Source organism: Coregonus clupeaformis, chromosome 24 (genome assembly GCF_020615455.1).
Source record: "Coregonus clupeaformis isolate EN_2021a chromosome 24, ASM2061545v1, whole genome shotgun sequence".
Classification (NCBI taxonomy): Eukaryota; Metazoa; Chordata; class Actinopteri; order Salmoniformes; family Salmonidae; genus Coregonus; species Coregonus clupeaformis.
Window position 1 is genome coordinate 51,749,704 of NC_059215.1, and position 18,074 is coordinate 51,767,777.

The window sequence follows — 18,074 nt, forward strand, 5'->3', positions numbered from 1 at the left end:
GCGGTCACTGCCAGCAATACTTTGCAAATCTCAAATTAATAAACCTAGACATGATAAAAATGATAAATAGCCTAATTCATCCCGCAGATGATTTTCCAAACGTCATTGGTGCTATAGATGGGACACATATCCCCCATTTAAAAGACCCTGTGGACCAAATTAATGAGACTGTGATCAGAAAATCAAGCAGCTATTGAATACTGTAGCCTACGCTTTCACCAAACCAAATCATTTTCAGAAACAGTCATTCAATGATCTTCCTTACTTCTTTTGTCAGATGATCTGTGACTCCCATGGGGTTACAACTTAACATAGAACACATTGTTGTCATGAAAAGCACTCTATGAATTCAATACATTATTATTCATCCTACATAGGCTATGGAATGGGCCTACCATTGCAATTGTGACATAGCCAAAGTTGTAGTAGCCTATAGCCTTGACACTTAATATCACCAGCCTTGCAATAGAAGTGCTCTATAAAGTGAAAGCATTATTACTAATCAGCCATGTGTGTAAACTAGGCCTATTAGATATTAGAATTGTGCCACGTCACGTGTGCATTTACTCTGTTTTCAATTTGCAGAGATGTTCATGTCCCATCGCCCAAAAGCGACTCTTGTGACCGAACGGGTGCAGTGTTTCCTCCGAAACAGTGCGGTTGTGTTTCGGTGGTTCACGTTAACCAGTAACCAGCACATAAGCAGAAACAGAAGAGGTAGCGAGACATTATAGTCAATGATCAAAGTAGCCCAGACCAAGCTGCTATTGCATTGGTGTCTCAATTTGCTTTATTCAATTGCATTTTTACAATGTAGCTAACGTCATTGGGACACTTGAACATAAGAACATTATGAAAGTTAAATTCTATTCATTTTATTGTGGATCCTCTACTTACAGTGCATTCGGAAAGTATTCAGACCTCTTGACTTTTTCCACATTTTGTTATGTTACAGCCATATACTAAACAATTATATATAATGTACTCAATCTACACACAATACCCCATAATGACAAAGCAAAAACATGTTTTTAGACATTTTAGCAAATGTATTAAAAATAAATATTACATTTACATAAGTATTCAGACCCTTTACTCAGTACTTTGTTAAAGCACCTTTGGCAGCAATTACAGCCTCAAGTCTTCTTGGGTATGACACTACAAGCTTGGCACACCTGTATTTGGGGATTTTCTCCCATTCTTCTCTGCAGATCCTCTCAAGCGCTGTCAGATTGGATGGGGAGCGTCACTGCACAGCTATTTTTAGGTCTCTCCAGAGATGTTCGATCGGGTTCAAGTCCGGGCTCTGGCTGGGCCACTCAAGGACATTCAGAGACTTGTCCCAAAGCCAATCCTGTGTTGTCTTGGCTGTGTGCTTTGCCCCAGTCGGAGGTCCTGAGCACTCTGGAGCAGGTTTTCATCAAGGATCTCTCTATACTTTGATCCGTTCATCTCTCCCTTGATCCGGACTAGTCTCCCAGTCCCTGCCCCTGAAAAACATCAGCCATCTCCTTAACACATTGAGTATGATAGAAAATTCTGCTGCATAAAGTAGGTATTGGGGGGTTATTCATTGACATACCTCTGTAGGGCTTTGTGTCTCTGGAAAAGTCCTCTCTGGAAAGGTGCAAGAATGAACATTTAGACAAAAACTAATTTAGAAATCGATAACATACACTGTATGGCATTGTCATGATTTTCAAAACATTCTTGTGTATTTCATTCATCTTGTGTGTTCTAATATTTTATTTATTTCAGTCATTTAGCAGATGCTCTTTTCCAGAGTGCATACATTTTTCATACTGTTCCCCTGTGTGAATCGAACCCACAATCCTGACGTTGCAAGCGCCATGCTCTAACAACTGAGCCACACGGGAACTTTACAGATACTCCCTGTATATAGCTCCATTCTTCTGTATTTTATTATTGTGTGTTACCAAACTGCATCGTTTGGAAGGGCTCGTAAGCAAGCAAGTCTACACTCGGTGTATTCGGCGCATGTGACAAATAACATTTGATTTGATTTAGTGCTGGATATTTCTCACTTGTTCATCTGGGCAATTAAAACAATAAATGAAACTGTACAATTCCCCAAAATAATCTCACCATATACAGGATATGTTTTTTTTGTTCTTCTAGTTGCTATGACACCTAGTAGCACCACCACCACCACCACCACAACAGGATATATTATTGCAGCTATGGGTATGGAGGTCTGTGGTCCACATTCAGAGTCAGACCATTGAGTTCCAGGTTTAATTTGCTGAAGCTTCAAGGTATCACATCTATAATAAGAGAAACAGACCACTGGTAATCAACAATTTGGTCACCCAACTATCAGTTTCACATTCCTATGTGAGCATATTATTGTAGTATTTAGTTTATATTTTGAGGGAAATAACCATTTACTTACTGTGTGTGTGACTGGCAGGCTGTAAATGATCCATCTGAATAAGTATCACCAGTGCAGTCAGCACACACAGTATCTGTAGATGTTGTTCCTAAATCAACACAGGGTGAAACTCATTAAGGGTCCTAACTTGAGATGTGCTTAACTCACAACTGCATAAATCATGCACTGATGTCAATGGAAGACTTACATGAATACATACCTGTGTGGCTGATGTATTGACCAGGTTTACAGCTGCTGTGTCTCTGGGCTGCTCTACAACCATCCTTAGTTGGGTCTAGACAGTAGAACCCCTCCAGTGTCCCACAGACAGTGTCTGATGAAGGTCTACATGGCTGCTTTACCTTCAAACCCAAACCTATAGAGAAAACATGGCATGTATTATCTGATGCAAAATATGAGACACATTTCATTCATACAACTGACATCCTCATAGCACAACAGCATAGACTAACATGTCAGTGTTTGTGTCAGGGTTTCAGTGCAGACACACAGGACCACTCTTACCTGGATCACAGTTGGTACACACTTTGCATTTTATGAGGTCATTGGGCTCATCAAGGAATGTAGAATCAACACAGAGCACACAGATGGTGCTGGTGAATTCAGTACAATGCTTATGTACATGATTTCCTGCAGAAGAGAGAATCAAAATGTCATGTGTTTCTGTTAGTGTTGATGATATACAGTTGAAGTCGGAAGTTTACCGACACCTTAGCCAAATACATTTAAACTCAGTTTTTCACAATTCCTGACATTTAATCCTAGTAAAAATTCCCTGTCTTAGGTCAGTTAGGATCACCGCTTTATTTTAAGAATGTGAAATGTCAGAATAATAGTAGAGAGAATGATTTATTTCAGCTTTTATTTCTTTCATCACATTCCCAGTGGGTCAGACGTTTACATACACTCAATTAGTATTTGGTAGCATTGCCTTTAAATTGTTTAACTTGGGTCAAACGTTTCGGGTAGCCTTCCACAATAAGTTGGGTGAATTTTGGCCCATTCCTCCTGACAGAGCTGGTGTAACTGAGTCAGGTTTGTAGGCCTCCTTGCTCGCACACGCTTTTTCAGTTCTGCCAACACATTTTCTATAGGATTGAGGTCAGGGCTTTGTGATGGCCACTCAAATACTTTGACTTTGTTGTCCTTAAGCCATTTTGCCACAACTTTGGAAGAATGCTTGGGGTCATTGTCCATTTGGAAGACCCATTTGCGACCAAGCTTTAACTTGCTGACTGAGGTCTTGAGATGTTGCTTCAATATATCCACATAATTTTCCTTCCTCATGATGCCATCTGTTTTGTGAAGTGCACCTGTCCCTCCTGCAGCAATGCACCCCCACAGCATGATGCTGCCACCCACGTGCTTCACTGTTGGGATGGTGTTCTTCGGCTGGCAAGTAACCCCCTTTTTCCTCCAAACATAACGATGGTCATTATGGCCAAACAGTTCTATTTTTGTTTCATCAGACCAGAGGACATTTCTCCAAAAAGTACAATCTTTGTCCCCATGTGCAGTTGCAAACCGTAGTCTGTCTTTTTTATGGCGGTTTTGGAGCAGTGGCTTCTTCCTTGCTGAGCGGCCTTTCAGGTTATGTTGATATAGGACTTGTTTTTACTGTGGATATACAGTGGGGAGAACAAGTATTTGATACACTGCCGATTTTGCAGGTTTTCCTACTTACAAAGCATGTAGAGGTCTGTAATTTTTATCATAGGTACACTTCAACTGTGAGAGACGGAATCTAAAACAAAATCCAGAAAATCACATTGTATGATTTTTAAGTAATTAATTTGCATTTTATTGCATGAAATAAGTATTTGATACGTCAGAAAAACAGAACTTAATTTTTGGTACAGAAACCTTTGTTTGCAATTACAGAGATCATACGTTTCCTGTAGGTCTTGACCAGGTTTGCACACACTGCAGCAGGGATTTTGGCCCACTCCTCCATACAGACCTTCTCCAGATCCTTCAGGTTTCGGGGCTGTCGCTGGGCAATACGGACTATCAGCTCCCTCCAAAGATTTTCTATTGGGTTCAGGTCTGGAGACTGGCTAGGCCACTCCAGGACCTTGAGATGCTTCTTACGGAGCCACTCCTTAGTTTCCCTGGCTGTGTGTTTCAGGTCGTTGTCATGCTGGAAGACCCAGCCACGACCCATCTTCAATGCTCTTACTGAGGGAAGGGAGGTTGTTGGCCAAGATCTCGCGATACATGGCCCCATCCATCCTCCCCTCAATACGGTGCAGTCGTCCTGTCCCCTTTGCAGAAAAGCATCCCCAAAGAATGATGTTTCCACCTCCATGCTTCACGGTTGGGATGGTGTTCTTGGGGTTGTACTCATCCTTCTTCTTCCTCCAAACACGGCGAGTGGAGTTTAGACCAAAAAGCTATATTTTTGTCTCATCAGACCACATGACCTTCTCTCATTCCTCCTCTGGATCATCCAGATGTTCATTGGCAAACTTCAGACGGGCCTGGACATGCGCTGGCTTGAGCAGGGGGACCTTGCGTGCGCTGCAGGATTTTAATCCATGACGGCGTAGTGTGTTACTAATGGTTTTCTTTGAGACTGTGGTCCCAGCTCTCTTCAGGTCATTGACCAGGTCCTGCCGTGTAGTTCTGGGCTGATCCTTCACCTTCCTCATGATCATTGATACCCCACGAGGTGAGATCTTGCATGGAGCCCCAGACGGAGGTTGATTTACCATCATCTTGAACTTCTTCTATTTGCTAATAATTGGGCCAACAGATGTTGTCTTCTCACCAAGCTGCTTGCCTATTGTCCTGTAGCCCATCTACAATTTTATCCCTGATGTCCTTACACAGCTCTCTGGTCTTGGCCATTGTGGAGAGGTTGGAGTCTGTTTGATTGAGTGTTTGGATTGGTGTCTTTTGTACAGGTAACGAGTTCAAACAGGTGCAGTTAATACAGGTAATGAGTGGAGAACAGGAGGGCTTCTTAAAGAAAAATGAACAGGTCTGTGAGAGCCGGAATTCTTACTGGTTGGTAGGTGATCAAATACTTATGTCATGCAAAATAAAATGCAAATTAATTACTTAAAAATCATACAATGTGATTTTCTGGATTTTTGTTTTAGATTCCATCTCTCACAGTTGAAGTGTACCTATGATAAATATTACAGCCCTCTACATGCTTTGTAAGTAGGAAAACCTGCAAAATCGGCAGTGTATCAAATACTTGTTCTCCCCACTGTAGATACTTTTTGTACCCGTTTCCTCCAGCATCTTCACAAGGTCCTTTGCTGTTGTTCTGGGATTGATTTGCACTTTTCACACCAAAGTTCGTTCATCTCTAGGAGACAGAACGCGTCTCCTTCCTGAGCAGTATGACGGCTGTGTAGTCCCATGGTGTTTATACTTGCATACTATTGTTTGCACAAATGAATGTGGTACCTTCAGGCGTTTGGAAATTGTTCCCAAGGATGAACCAGACTTGTGGAGGTCTATAATTGTTTTTCTGAGGTCTTGGCTGATTTCTTTAGATTTTCCCATAATGTCGAGCAAAGAGGCACTGAGTTTGAACGTAGGCCTTGAAATACATCCACAGGTACACCTCCAATTGACTCAAATGATGTCAATTAGTCTATCAGAAGCTTCTAAAGCCATGACATCTTTTCTGGAATTTTCCAAGCTGTTTAAAGGTACAGTCAACTTAGTGTATGTAAACTTCTGACCCACTGGAATTGTGATACAGTGAATTATAAGTGAAATAATCTGTCTGTAAACAATTGTTGGAAAAATTACTTGTGTCATGCACAAAGTAGATGACCTAACCAACTTGCCAAAACTATACTTTGTTAACAAGACATGTGTGGAGTGGTTGAAAACAAGTTTTAATGACTCCAACCTAAGTGTATGTAAACTTCCGACTTCAACTGTATTAACGTCTGGTGATTCATATGATGTAAAGAGAGGTTCCTTACCTGGTAAACACATGGGACAACATTCATCCCCTATTCTGTACTCGGCTCTACCACATGCAATACAGGATCCGGTGCTTACAAGCACCAATATAATAGGTATCTGGAAGTAGAGAAAAAAGTATATACAGTGCTGCTAGAAAGTATGTGAACCCCTTGTGCAATTACAGGTTTTTTTATATAAGTGAACCCCAAGTTGCATTGGTTAAATCAAGTAGGTAAGTAGAATCAGGTGGGTAAATAATTAGCGACCAAATTAACCAATCAAAGGAGAGATCGTTAGAAAAGGGTTTGGGCGGGACTCTGATAAATAGAGATAAGAAACCTGGTTAGTTTGGTGTTACCCATCCAGGTGAATGCAAAGCACACCATGCCAAGAGGAAAGGAGATCTCAGAGGACATCAGGACGAGGGCAGTGAGAGCCCATCAGTCTAGTGAAGTCTATAAAATAATTTTAAAAAGATTTGAGCTCCATTAGTCCACTGTGAGGCAAATAATTTACAAATGGAGAGCATTTAACATGACAGCAACTCGGCCTAGAAGTGGACGCCCTTCCAAAATATCCCCAAGAACAATCATAAATCAGGTAAAAGCCAGCCCAAACATAACATCTTGAGATTTGCAGACCTCCCTTGCTGCATCTCAGGTAACTGTGCATGCTTCAACAATAAGAAGAACACTGAATCTAAATGCCATTCATGAGAGGGTTGCTAGGAAGAAGCCTCTGCTGTCAAAAAAGAACCAAACTGCCCATCTTAACTTTGCCAGAGACCACCTCGACAAACTTGAAGGTTTCTGGAAGTCCGGTTTCTGGAAGTGCATTCTCTGGACTGATGAGTCCAAAATTGACCTTTTTGGTCACAATCAACACTGCTATGTTTGGCAAAAACCCAACACTGCCTAACACCAAAATAACCTTATCCCAACAGTCAAGCATGGTGGTGGGAATGTCAAGATCTGGGGCTGCTTTTCCTCCTCTGGACCTGGACGAATCCACATCATTAAGGTATACCAGGAGATTCTTGAACAGAACGTCAGGCCATCAGTCAAGGAGCTAAAGCTGGGCCGAAAACGGGTCTTCCATCAAGACAACGACCTAAACCATTCAAGCAAATCTACCAAAAAATGTCTCAGGAGAAAGAAGATTTGTGTTTTGGATTGGCCAAGTCAAAGTCCTGACCTAAATCCAATTGAGATGCTGTGACAGGACCTGAAGCGGGCAGTTCATGCCAGACACCCCTCAAACCTCACTCAATTGTCTGAGTTCTGTAAGGAGGAGTGGGCAAAAAACCCTCAAAACAGATGTCAGAGACTGATTCTTGGCTATAGGAGACGTTTAGTCCAAGTTATCGCTGCTAATGGAGGTGCCACCAGCTATTGACCGAAGGGGTTCACATATTTTTGCACACATCAAATCTGAGTTTCTGTTAAATAAACTGAAAATCTATCATATTTATTTGTTTCTGTCATTTATTTGTTTACTTGGAATGTATTTTATTACGAATTGGGGTTTAGATAAGGATTTTATGTTTATTTTATAGCAAAATAATGACCAGCCCTGTAGGGTTCACATACTTTCAAGCAGCACTGTATGTTTTATCACAAAAATCTAAACTGATGGTGTGTATTCATAAAACTTACAGAAGTAGTTAACAAAATTCTAACCCAAATATTCACATTTCAAACATAGTTATTGTAATTATGTGGGACCATTTTAAACAGTGTTGTGTGTTTTTATTTTGTCTTTAAAGGTGTGACACCAGACCCAAGATGCCAAGCCACAAAATGTGCAAATCAGAAATGTTTCACTTACAGTCCATATCAAGGTTTCAAACTGTGTCATGGTTCCTCAATCCTCTCCAACTCACTGGAAGACCCACACACTGGATTTATGAAGTTCTTAGGAGTTTTGAAGTATGGAGATGAACTGACCTGTAGAATTAATGTATTTTAATACATGTAAATATAATCCTTTCAATTTGTAAATTACGATATCTTGCTGAATTGAATCACTGAAAAAACCCCAACTGTAATTAGATGGTTAACTTTGAGAAGTATGACACAGAATTAGGCAAGTAGTTATTAGAGGATGCTGCCATCTTTGACACTTGATACAGCTATGACCAGAAGTGATTTTTGTCGCAGGTTAGGAGAGCATTTTCGCTAACCCTAACTCCATTTCCTAACCTTAACCTAACTCTCCTAACCTGCTACGTAAATTTTCCTAACCTTCTGCGTAAGTTATTCTAACGGTCTGTGCTATCCAGGCTTCTTGGGACGTCCCTACCCCATTGATCTGAGGCATTTGCCTCTCTTGCTTGCTCTCTTTCCTCAACTTGATGTTGGGCCTGAGCATCATCATCATTATCTGGTCCACTGTCTGCTAGGTCTAGCATCATCCTAGTTGGCAATTAATAAATACACTTATTAGACAATTATAGGGAACACACATGATGATCTAACTTGACGTTTTCAAGTGTGTCTATGTAGACATCATTAGGATTATTGTGTCATAAGTCATATGTGTTCCCCCTACCCTAGTGTTAATTACATATGAAAAAATACTGAATAAATGACTAATAGGTTACCATTGGCTCATAATACCTCATACAACTACTTATTTAGCAAATGAGTGCCTGGTTGTCATCAAATAAAATAAAACTTGATTGGTCACATGCCCAGAATACATTGGCGCAGTGGTCTAAGGCACTGCATCGCAGTGCTAACTGTGCCACTAGAGATCCTGGTTCGAATCCAGGCTCTGTCGCAGCCGGCTGCGACCGGGAGACTCATGGGCGGCGCACAATTGGCCCAGCGTCGTCCAGGGTAGGGGAGGGAATGGCCGGCAGGGATGTAGCTCAGTTGATAGAGCATGGCGTTTGCAACGCCAGGGTTGTGGGTTCGATTCCCACGGGGGGCCAGTATAAAAAATGAAATAAAAAATGTATTCACTAACTGTAAGTCGCTCTGGATAAGAGCGTCTGCTAAATGACTAAAATGTAGGCCTAAATGTAAACCATGCAGCGAAACGCTTACTCGCCGTCTCTCCTCAATAGCGCAACACACATGTAGACCAGAAAAATATTTTTAAAAGCCTACAGCCAGGCACGGCTGCTAACGTTCGCTATATTATTTTGTCCGTTTTTTTGTTACAAACAAGCAAGCTTTAAATGATGTGTCTTTAAAAAAATTCAGGAGCGCACTTTCACATCGAAGAAAACGGAGAGAACAGCCTTGTCGTCAAATTACAAATACAGTCATTTATCATGATTAAAATATGTCATTATTCTTTCAAGTAACTGCACTGAACATGTTAAGTAGGCTATTTCTATATATAATCAAATAATCCATATCTTACCCCGCCTTGGTTCACAGTTCGACTGTAAGTTTTACTTTCCCAGTGTGAAACAAGGCTACTGATAAGCCACCACCAGAAATAAAAATCAATGAACTCCTTTCAATTTGTGGGTAAAATAAAATGTTTCCCGACGATTTAACTTCTGCATTCTGTATTTAAGTCTTATATTTATTAATTTAATTGTTTTAATAAAGTTGTTTCTTTTTTTTTGTAATTATGTTCCGGTCACCCCGACCATTCGTTCCAGAAAGATTCACACCGTTGTTTGAAAACAGACCTTTCTGACCACAGCTCATCGTTTCAGCATGTGAACCCCTGCCTCTCCAGTCTGAAACATGGTCACGCCTCTTTCTGCTTGAGTCTGGTTTGTTTGTGGGTCGTAGTGAAAAGCCTTGCAAAGCTTTTAATGATACCAAAATACATCATTTTGTGATGTCACTTTTGCTCATGGATGTGTAAGAAAATAGACTAGGGCAAGTGCATTGTTTATGTCAAGGAATGCTTCAATGAGCAACCTCAAAGATTGGCAAGTAATGTAAAAGAAAGGGTGTAGATAATGTATCTCCAGCGACACATGGCTTGCATCCGGTCACGGGATTGTACTGCCCTCTAGTGGCAGACGCATTAACAGATATTAACTAAATCTGTCAAGCCAATATTACATTTGCATTTTAGTCATTTAGCAGACGCTCTTATCCAGAGCGACTTACAGTTAGTGAGTGCTCCGTTCAAGCCATTATTATGAGCTGTCCTCCCCTCACCTCTCTCCACATTCATAGTCATCTGGAGTACAGACCAGGGTATGATTGACTTGAAACCCCACCTCTTTAAGGAACACCTGGGATAGGATAAAGTAATCCTTCTACCCCCCCCCCCAAAAAAAATTGTAAAGTGGTTATCCCACTGGCTATAGGGTGAATGCACCAATTTGTGAGTCGCTCTGGATAAGAGCATCTGCTAAATGACGTAAATGTGCCCTTGAGCAAGGCACTTAACCCTAATTGCTCCTGTAAGTCGCTCTGGATAAGAGCGTCTGCTAAATGACTAAAATGTAAAATGTAAACCTCTCTCCTCATTCACAGTCATCTGGAGTAGGGACCAGGGTATGACTGACCTCTCTCCTCATTCATAGTCATCTGGAGTACAGACCAGGGTATGACTGACCTCTCTCCTCATTCATAGTCATCTGGAGTACAGACCAGGGTATGACTGACCTCTCTCCTCATTCATAGTCATCTGGAGCACAGATCAGGGTATGACTGACCTCTCTCCTCATTCATAGTCATCTGGAGTACAGACCAGGGTATGACTGACCTCTCTCCTCATTCATAGTCATCTGGAGCACAGATCAGGGTATGACTGACCTCTCTCCTCATTCATAGTCATCTGGAGCACAGATCAGGGTATGACTGATCTCTCCTCATTCATGGTCATCCTTATCATGCTGTCACCGAATGCAATGATGTAGTTACCAGTGATGTAGTCACCAATGATGTAGTCACCAGTGATGTAGTCACCAGTGATGTAGTGATCAGTGATGTAGTCACCAGTGATGTAGTCACCAACGATGTAGTCACCAGTGATGTAGTGATCAGTGATGTAGTGACCAATGGTGTAGTCACCACTTACAGTACCAGTTACTTTATTTTTACTATTTTCTACATTGTAGAATAATAGTGAAGACATCAAAACTATGAAATAACACATATGGAATCATGTAGTAACCAAAAAAGTGTTAAACAAATCAAATTATATTTTATATTTGAGATTCTTCAAAGTAGCCACCCTTTGCCTTGATGACAGCTTGGCACAATCTTGGCATTCTCTCAACCAGCTTCATGAGGTAGTCACCTGGAATACATTTCAATTAACAGGTGAGCCTAGTTAAAAGTTAATTTGTGGAATTTCTTTCCTTCTTAATGCGTTTGAGCCAATCAGTTGTGTTGTGACAAGGTAGGGTTGGTATACAGAAGATAGCCCTATTTGGTAAAAGACCAAGTCCATATTATGGCAAGAACAGCTCAAATAAGCAAAGAGAAACGACAGTCAATCATTACTTTAAGACATGAAGATCAGTCAATCCGGAAAATTAGAGTTACCAGCCTCAGAAATAGCAGCCCAAATAAATGCTTCACAGAGTTCAAGTAACAGCCACATCTCAACATCAACTGTTCAGAGGAGACTGTGTGAATCAGGCCTTCATGGTCAAATTGCTGCAAAGAAACCACTACTAAAGGACACCAATAATAATAAGAGACTTGCTTGGGCCAAGAAACACGAGCAATGGACATTAGACCTGTGAAAATCTGTCCTTTGGTCTGATGAGTCCAAATTTGAGATTTTTGGTTCCAACCGTTGTGTCTTTGTGAGACGCAGAGTAGGTGAACGGATGATCTCCGGATGCGTGGCTCCCACCGTGAAGCATGAAGGTGGTGGTGTGATGGTGTGGGGGTGCTTTGCTGGTGACACTGCCTGTGATTTATTCAGAATTCAAGGCACACTTAACCAGCATGGCTACCACAGCATTCTGTAGCGATACGCCATCCCATCTGGTTTGCGCTTAGTGGGACTATCATTTGTTTTTCAACAGGACAATGACCCAACACACCTCCAGGCTGTGTAAGGGCTATTTGACCAAAAAGGAGAGTGATGGAGTGCTGGATCAGATGACCTGGCCTCCACAGTCCTCCGACCTCAACCCAATTGAGATGGTTTGGAATGAGTTGGACCGCAGAGTGAAGGAAAAGCAGCCAATAAGTGCTCGACACATGTGGGAACTCCTTCAAGACGGTTGGAAAAGCATTCCAGGTGAAGCTGGTTGAAAGAATGCCAAGAGTGTCCAAAGCTGTCATCAAGGCAAAGGGTGGCTACTTTGAATAATCTCAAATATAAAATATTTATTTAACACTTTTTTGGTTACTACATGATTCCATGTGTTATTTCATAGTTTTGATGTCTTCACTATTATTCTACAATGTAGAAAATATAAAAAATAAAGAAAAACCCTTGAATGAGTAGGTGTGTCCAAACTTTTGACTGGTACTGTATGTAGTGACCAATGATAATAATAATATGCCATTTAGCAGACGCTTTTATCCAAAGCGACTTACAGTCATGCGTGCATCATTTTTTTTGTGTACAGGTGGTCCCGGGGATCGAACCCACTACCTTGGCGTTACAAGCGCCGTGCTTTACCAGCTGAGCTACAGAGGACCACAATGATGTAGTCACCAGTGATGTAGTCACCAATGATGTAGTCACCAGTGATGTAGTCACCAGTGATGTAGTCACCAATGATGTAGTCACCAGTGATATAGTCACCAATGATGAAGTCACCAGTGATGTAGTCACCAATGATGTAGTCACCAGTGATGTATTCACCAGTGATGTAGTCACCAATGATGTAGTTATAAAAAGAACAGAAAGGCCTGTACATTGTATTATGCTTCTTACTACCACCTTTAATGACAATGTTTCAGTCCTGTTTTTATCTCTACTTTATTAGCCCAGCACCTACCTTTTTAAGGACGTGCATCTGACCACAAACATTTCTATAGCAATCATGTAAAGCATTAAGAGTAAGCCATACTTAATGAAGGATTTATAAAGAGTTAAGTAGATCAACTATTAATTATAGGTTTATTGTTTATTAAGTCATAATTAAACCTGGTTCCATGTCTTCCAGCATGAGAGGCTGAGATTGAAGATCATCCAGGCTGTGTTCTCTTCTCCTGGAGCCAAACAACCCCAAACTGAAGTCAGTGATCAGACTCTTCTCCTGGAGCCAAACAACCCCAAACTGAAGTCAGTGATCAGGCTCTTCCCCCCACTATACAGGTACCTTTAGGGAGTTTCGGTCTGGGGACAGTTTGTGACAAATCACTGTGTAACAAGCTGTGTATATGTCCAGGTCCATTTTTTGTACCCTGTAGATACTAGATTCCTAAAAGGTTAAAACTCTTGAATCAACGGAATACCAGATAGGCTACCCACTGTTGAAACACCCCTTTACCAGATAACCTTGTTTTATGCCACCCTGACTAATGGTTGCCTTTCCTATAATGTAGCCATAAACTGTGGCCATAACATTTTGGGAGCTTTATACATTAAATATTTGTATTTATTTTAGAAAATCACTGATGAGCGTTCAAAATTCTACCTAAAACTGGAGCAGAAAGGAGAGGACACAACCTCTAGCCTCCTCTGTGATCAGGCTCTTCTCCTGGAGCCAAACAACCCCAGACTGAAGACATCCCTCCTCTGACTCTGTGAGGTACAAGGAGCTAAAGCTGAGACTGGGGGAGTGAAAGCAGCAGCTCCAACACCACAGAAGAAGATCTAATGAGAGAAAGCAGCACATCCAAAACAACAGAAGAATATCTAATTAGAGAAATCAGCAGCCCCAACACCACAGAAGAAGATCTAATCAGTGAAAACAGCAGCTCCAACACCACAGAAGAAGATCTAATTAGTGAAAATAGCAGCTCCAACACCACAGAAGAAGGTCTAATGTCACAATCAGAGGGGCTATTGACACAGCTGAAATATTTTTGAAGCAGGCGTCCTCCATGCGTTTCAAATTATAAACACAGCAATTATACTTTTTTTTACCCATGTATGTCTCCCGAGTGGCGCAGTGGTCTAAGGCACTGCATCGCAGTGCTAGCTGTGCCACTATAGATCCTGGTTCGAATCCAGGCTCTGTCATAGCCGGCCGCGACCGAGAGACCCATGGGGCGGCGCACAATTTGTCCAGGGTAGGGGAGGGAATGGCTGGCAGGGATGTGGGTTCGATTCCCACGGGGGCCAGTGTGAAAAATATATACAAAATAATGTATGCACTAACTGTAAGTTGCTCTGGATAAGAGTGTCTGCTAAATGACTAAAAATGTTTAAAAAAAATGTAAATTCCTTTATTAGGTAACTGGGAGACCTATTCCCCCCTATTTCCATTGTCTGATAGCACAACTGTTGACAGAATTATTGGTGATTAGGTGATCTTGAAGTCACGCAGCTAAATGTTGTTTTACAAACCAAAAACTGTTAACCACTGAGTAAAACCAGTTAATTTACAATGTACCAGTCATACAATACAATCAACTCTATCTCTATAGCCTATACTCTTTAACTAAAGTGCTGTCTTTATGTAGGGTCTTGGGTTTTGTGTGTAATTGTACAATAACTAATATGCAACTTGGTTGCCAAACATACTGTATATCTTGACAGTTTAGTTGTGTTATACTCCTGTCCTCCAGGCCATTCTAAACAGTTGTCTTTCACATGCTTCCTGCCTTGTTATTTACCACTGATTTCATTTGGGGTAACCTCTAGAGGGCAGTCATGTAATGTTATTAGTGCACATTGTATGAAATTAAAATGCTTTTGCAGAATGAGACTGGGTTAATAACCCTCTTACTTGGATTCATAGAATAGTGACATTCAGGAGGTCATGAGGTCAATAATGTTATAGCAGTCTGGTTTAATAGTGGTGCTTTAATTTACAGTTCAGTAGAGCTCTAAAATGTGCTATTGATAATATTTACTAAAATAATAAAAATGGTCATTTCCCATGCTAATGGAAGTATTTACCCAGGAATGGTGGGCATGACAATTTGCAAGCTTTAAAACAGCATGAAATACTGACAGTTTTTGTTTTGTAGATGTCCTCCATGCATTTCAAATAATAAACACAGGAAGTGTACATTGTTTGGCAAAACCACATTTAATTTAACATCTTACAGTATTATATTTAACCTTCAAGAAGTACATCCATTAGATAAACATTTAGTAGATCATATTAAAAAAAAATCTAAATAAGTTTTGTCATGTTCATTTTCAGGACAAATGTCTGTAAAACTGAGTCAGTCTTTGTACAAATCCCTCAACATTAGACAACATTCCCCTCTAAATAAAATGGATATTATTCCAATTGGGTTTATTGCCCAGTGTAAAACTTTGGTTATACCACTTATTTTTCTGTAAAGAACTTGCTGGATAATGTTGACATCTTCCCAGGTCATTTGGTGATTTTGAAGTCACAGCAGAAGCTCTAGTGTATCTTATGGCCTACCTCATATTTCTGTAAACAGTTGGGGATGCAAAAGATTGTAGCGAAACCTGTAGTTATGTAGTGAAGTCTGATAAAGACTGTGATGGACAAACATGGTGCCAGAAATATAATTATCTCTGTAACCAGCTGTTAAATTTCTCCTCTAGTCAACTAGCCTCTTCAATTTAACTGGGACATAGTAAATGTGATAACTTCACATTTTGAGGACAGGTAGGCTGTAAATCCAATAGTTAGTGCAGTTGCATATTCTTCCCAAGGGGGTAGACCAATATCAACAGATTTTCATACAATTTAAAGTTTGTTTGCCATTGATATCTTAAAAGGGGCAATCGGCAGTTGCTATATCAATTTTTGGATGTATAAATTCATGATATATGCCCATTGATGATTGAAAATTATAAACTTGGTGGTTGAGCCCTGAATGCTGATTGGCTGACAAAACATGTATTTTTACTGCTCTAATTACATTTGTAACCAACTTATAATAGCAATAAGGCACCTCGGGGGTTTGTGGTATATTTCCAATATACCACGGCTAAGGGCTGTCTCCAGTCACTCCGCGTTGCGTCGTGCATATGAACAGTCCTTAGCCGTGGTATATTGGCCATATACCACACCCCCTCGGGCCTTATTGCTTAAATCTAACTTATTAATGCCTTGTAGTGTCATGATTAAGGTCTATGATTTTGCTGACATTTGCAAATGGAGCAATAGATGAACTTTACTCTGCTTTGCTGAAACATCTGGAAAGCATTACTACATAGGCTTCTTGGAATATAGGACATTTGGAGATATGTGGAGGCCAGGGATTGGTCTATTAAAATCACGCCATATTATGTTACATAGGATATAAATACCATGTTTTGAACAAAGGACGAGGGGAAACAACATATTAACAGATTGGGCGGTTATTCTCCAGATATCTGCAGATGTCTGTAAATTGACGCTAAACTCTTTGGATACAATAAACCTTTATAATCAAAGTACAGCGTTAGCGGACTTCTTATCATCACAGCATAATAATAATATATAATAATATGCCATTTAGCAGACGCTTTTATCCAAAGCGACTTACAGTCATGCGTGCATACATTTTTGTGTATGGGTGGTCCCGGGGATCGAACCCACTACCTTGGCGTTACAAGCGCCGTGCTCTACCAGCTGAGCTACAGAGGACCACATAAGGACCAGCATAATTAGCAACATATTTTCAGACACCACAGCCTCATGTTGGAAAAATATATACTGTGTGTTTAACACAATCAATTCATTATTTTTACGATGGTATTTATTTTGATTGATAAAACTAATTAACTAATTACTTTAGATGAGTACGTTACAATTGTTTCACATATTTTTTTATTTTTTTATTTCACCTTTATTTAACCAGGTAAGCCAGTTGAGAACAGGTTCTCATTTACAACTGTGACCTGGCCAAGATAAAGCAAAGCAGTGCAATAAAAACAACACAGAGTTACATATGGGGTAAAAAACACAAAGTCAAAAATACAACAGAAAATATATATACAGTGTGTGCAAATGTAGCAAGTTATGGAGGTAAGGCAATAAATAGGCTATAGTGCAAAATAATTACAATAGTATTAACACTGGAATGCTAGATGTGCAAGAGATTATGTGCAAATAGAGATACTGGGGTGCAAAAGAGCAAAATAAATAACAATATAGGGATGAGGTAGTTGGGTGGGCTAATTTCAGATGGGCTGTGTACAGGTGCAGTGATCGGTAAGTGTGGTGTGAGAAGGTGTGAGAAGGTGCTGTATCGGCCTCTTGAGGTAATGCAAAGCTCTAGCTATGGGTATATAAAATAAAGATGGGAAATTAATCAATGACATTAATTTATAAAGCCTAATAAATCTAATAAATATATATTTTTTAAGCCCTTTTTACATCGTCAGTCTAGAACAGAGAGGACAGCACACAGAAAGGCACTTTATAGCTGTTTGGACCAGATTTAATATAGTGCATTCTGGAATATTCCTGGCTAATCAGGCTGTGGATGCACTTGAAAGTGTGGGGTGGCAACTTGGTATGGCTTCAGTTTGGCTTCTGTTCACATGTAGAATGTTGAGCTTCAACCAAGCCTGTACTTTAAGGGATTTGGGGCCGTTTTTGATGTAGACATGCATGTCATCCGAAAAACTGTGGAAGAGGACCCTAAGTCACCTGATTAACATAACTGAGTGGAAGTAGGCAGAGGATGACCAGGGTGGGGGACACCACAGGTGACTGAGTGGACCTGCACGCTTCTACAATACTTATTCTCAC

General features: G+C 40.5%; 2 protein-coding genes across 8 annotated transcripts in view; both read right to left on the minus strand.

The window, feature by feature from the left end:
• LOC121565411 (tumor necrosis factor receptor superfamily member 5-like) overlaps nt 1-18,074 on the minus strand; it is a 140,524-nt gene that overhangs the window by 42,977 nt on the left and 79,473 nt on the right. The gene's annotated exons all lie outside the window — the stretch shown is intronic.
• Nucleotides 1,556-9,996, minus strand: LOC121537276 (tumor necrosis factor receptor superfamily member 14-like). 2 transcript variants are annotated; one of them, XM_045207334.1, is made up of 8 exons: nt 9,719-9,996; nt 8,174-8,292; nt 6,364-6,463; nt 2,918-3,043; nt 2,613-2,768; nt 2,414-2,501; nt 2,107-2,285; nt 1,556-1,617 (listed from the first exon to the last, which is right to left on the minus strand). In XM_045207334.1, exons 2-8 carry the CDS (start codon nt 8,201-8,203, stop codon nt 1,571-1,573), a joined length of 726 nt encoding a protein of 241 aa, XP_045063269.1. In that variant the 5' UTR covers nt 8,204-8,292; nt 9,719-9,996; the 3' UTR covers nt 1,556-1,570. The 2 variants fall into 2 exon arrangements, with proteins under 2 accessions (XP_045063269.1, XP_045063268.1); XM_045207333.1 differs by lacking the exon at nt 1,556-1,617 and having other exon boundaries at nt 2,027-2,285.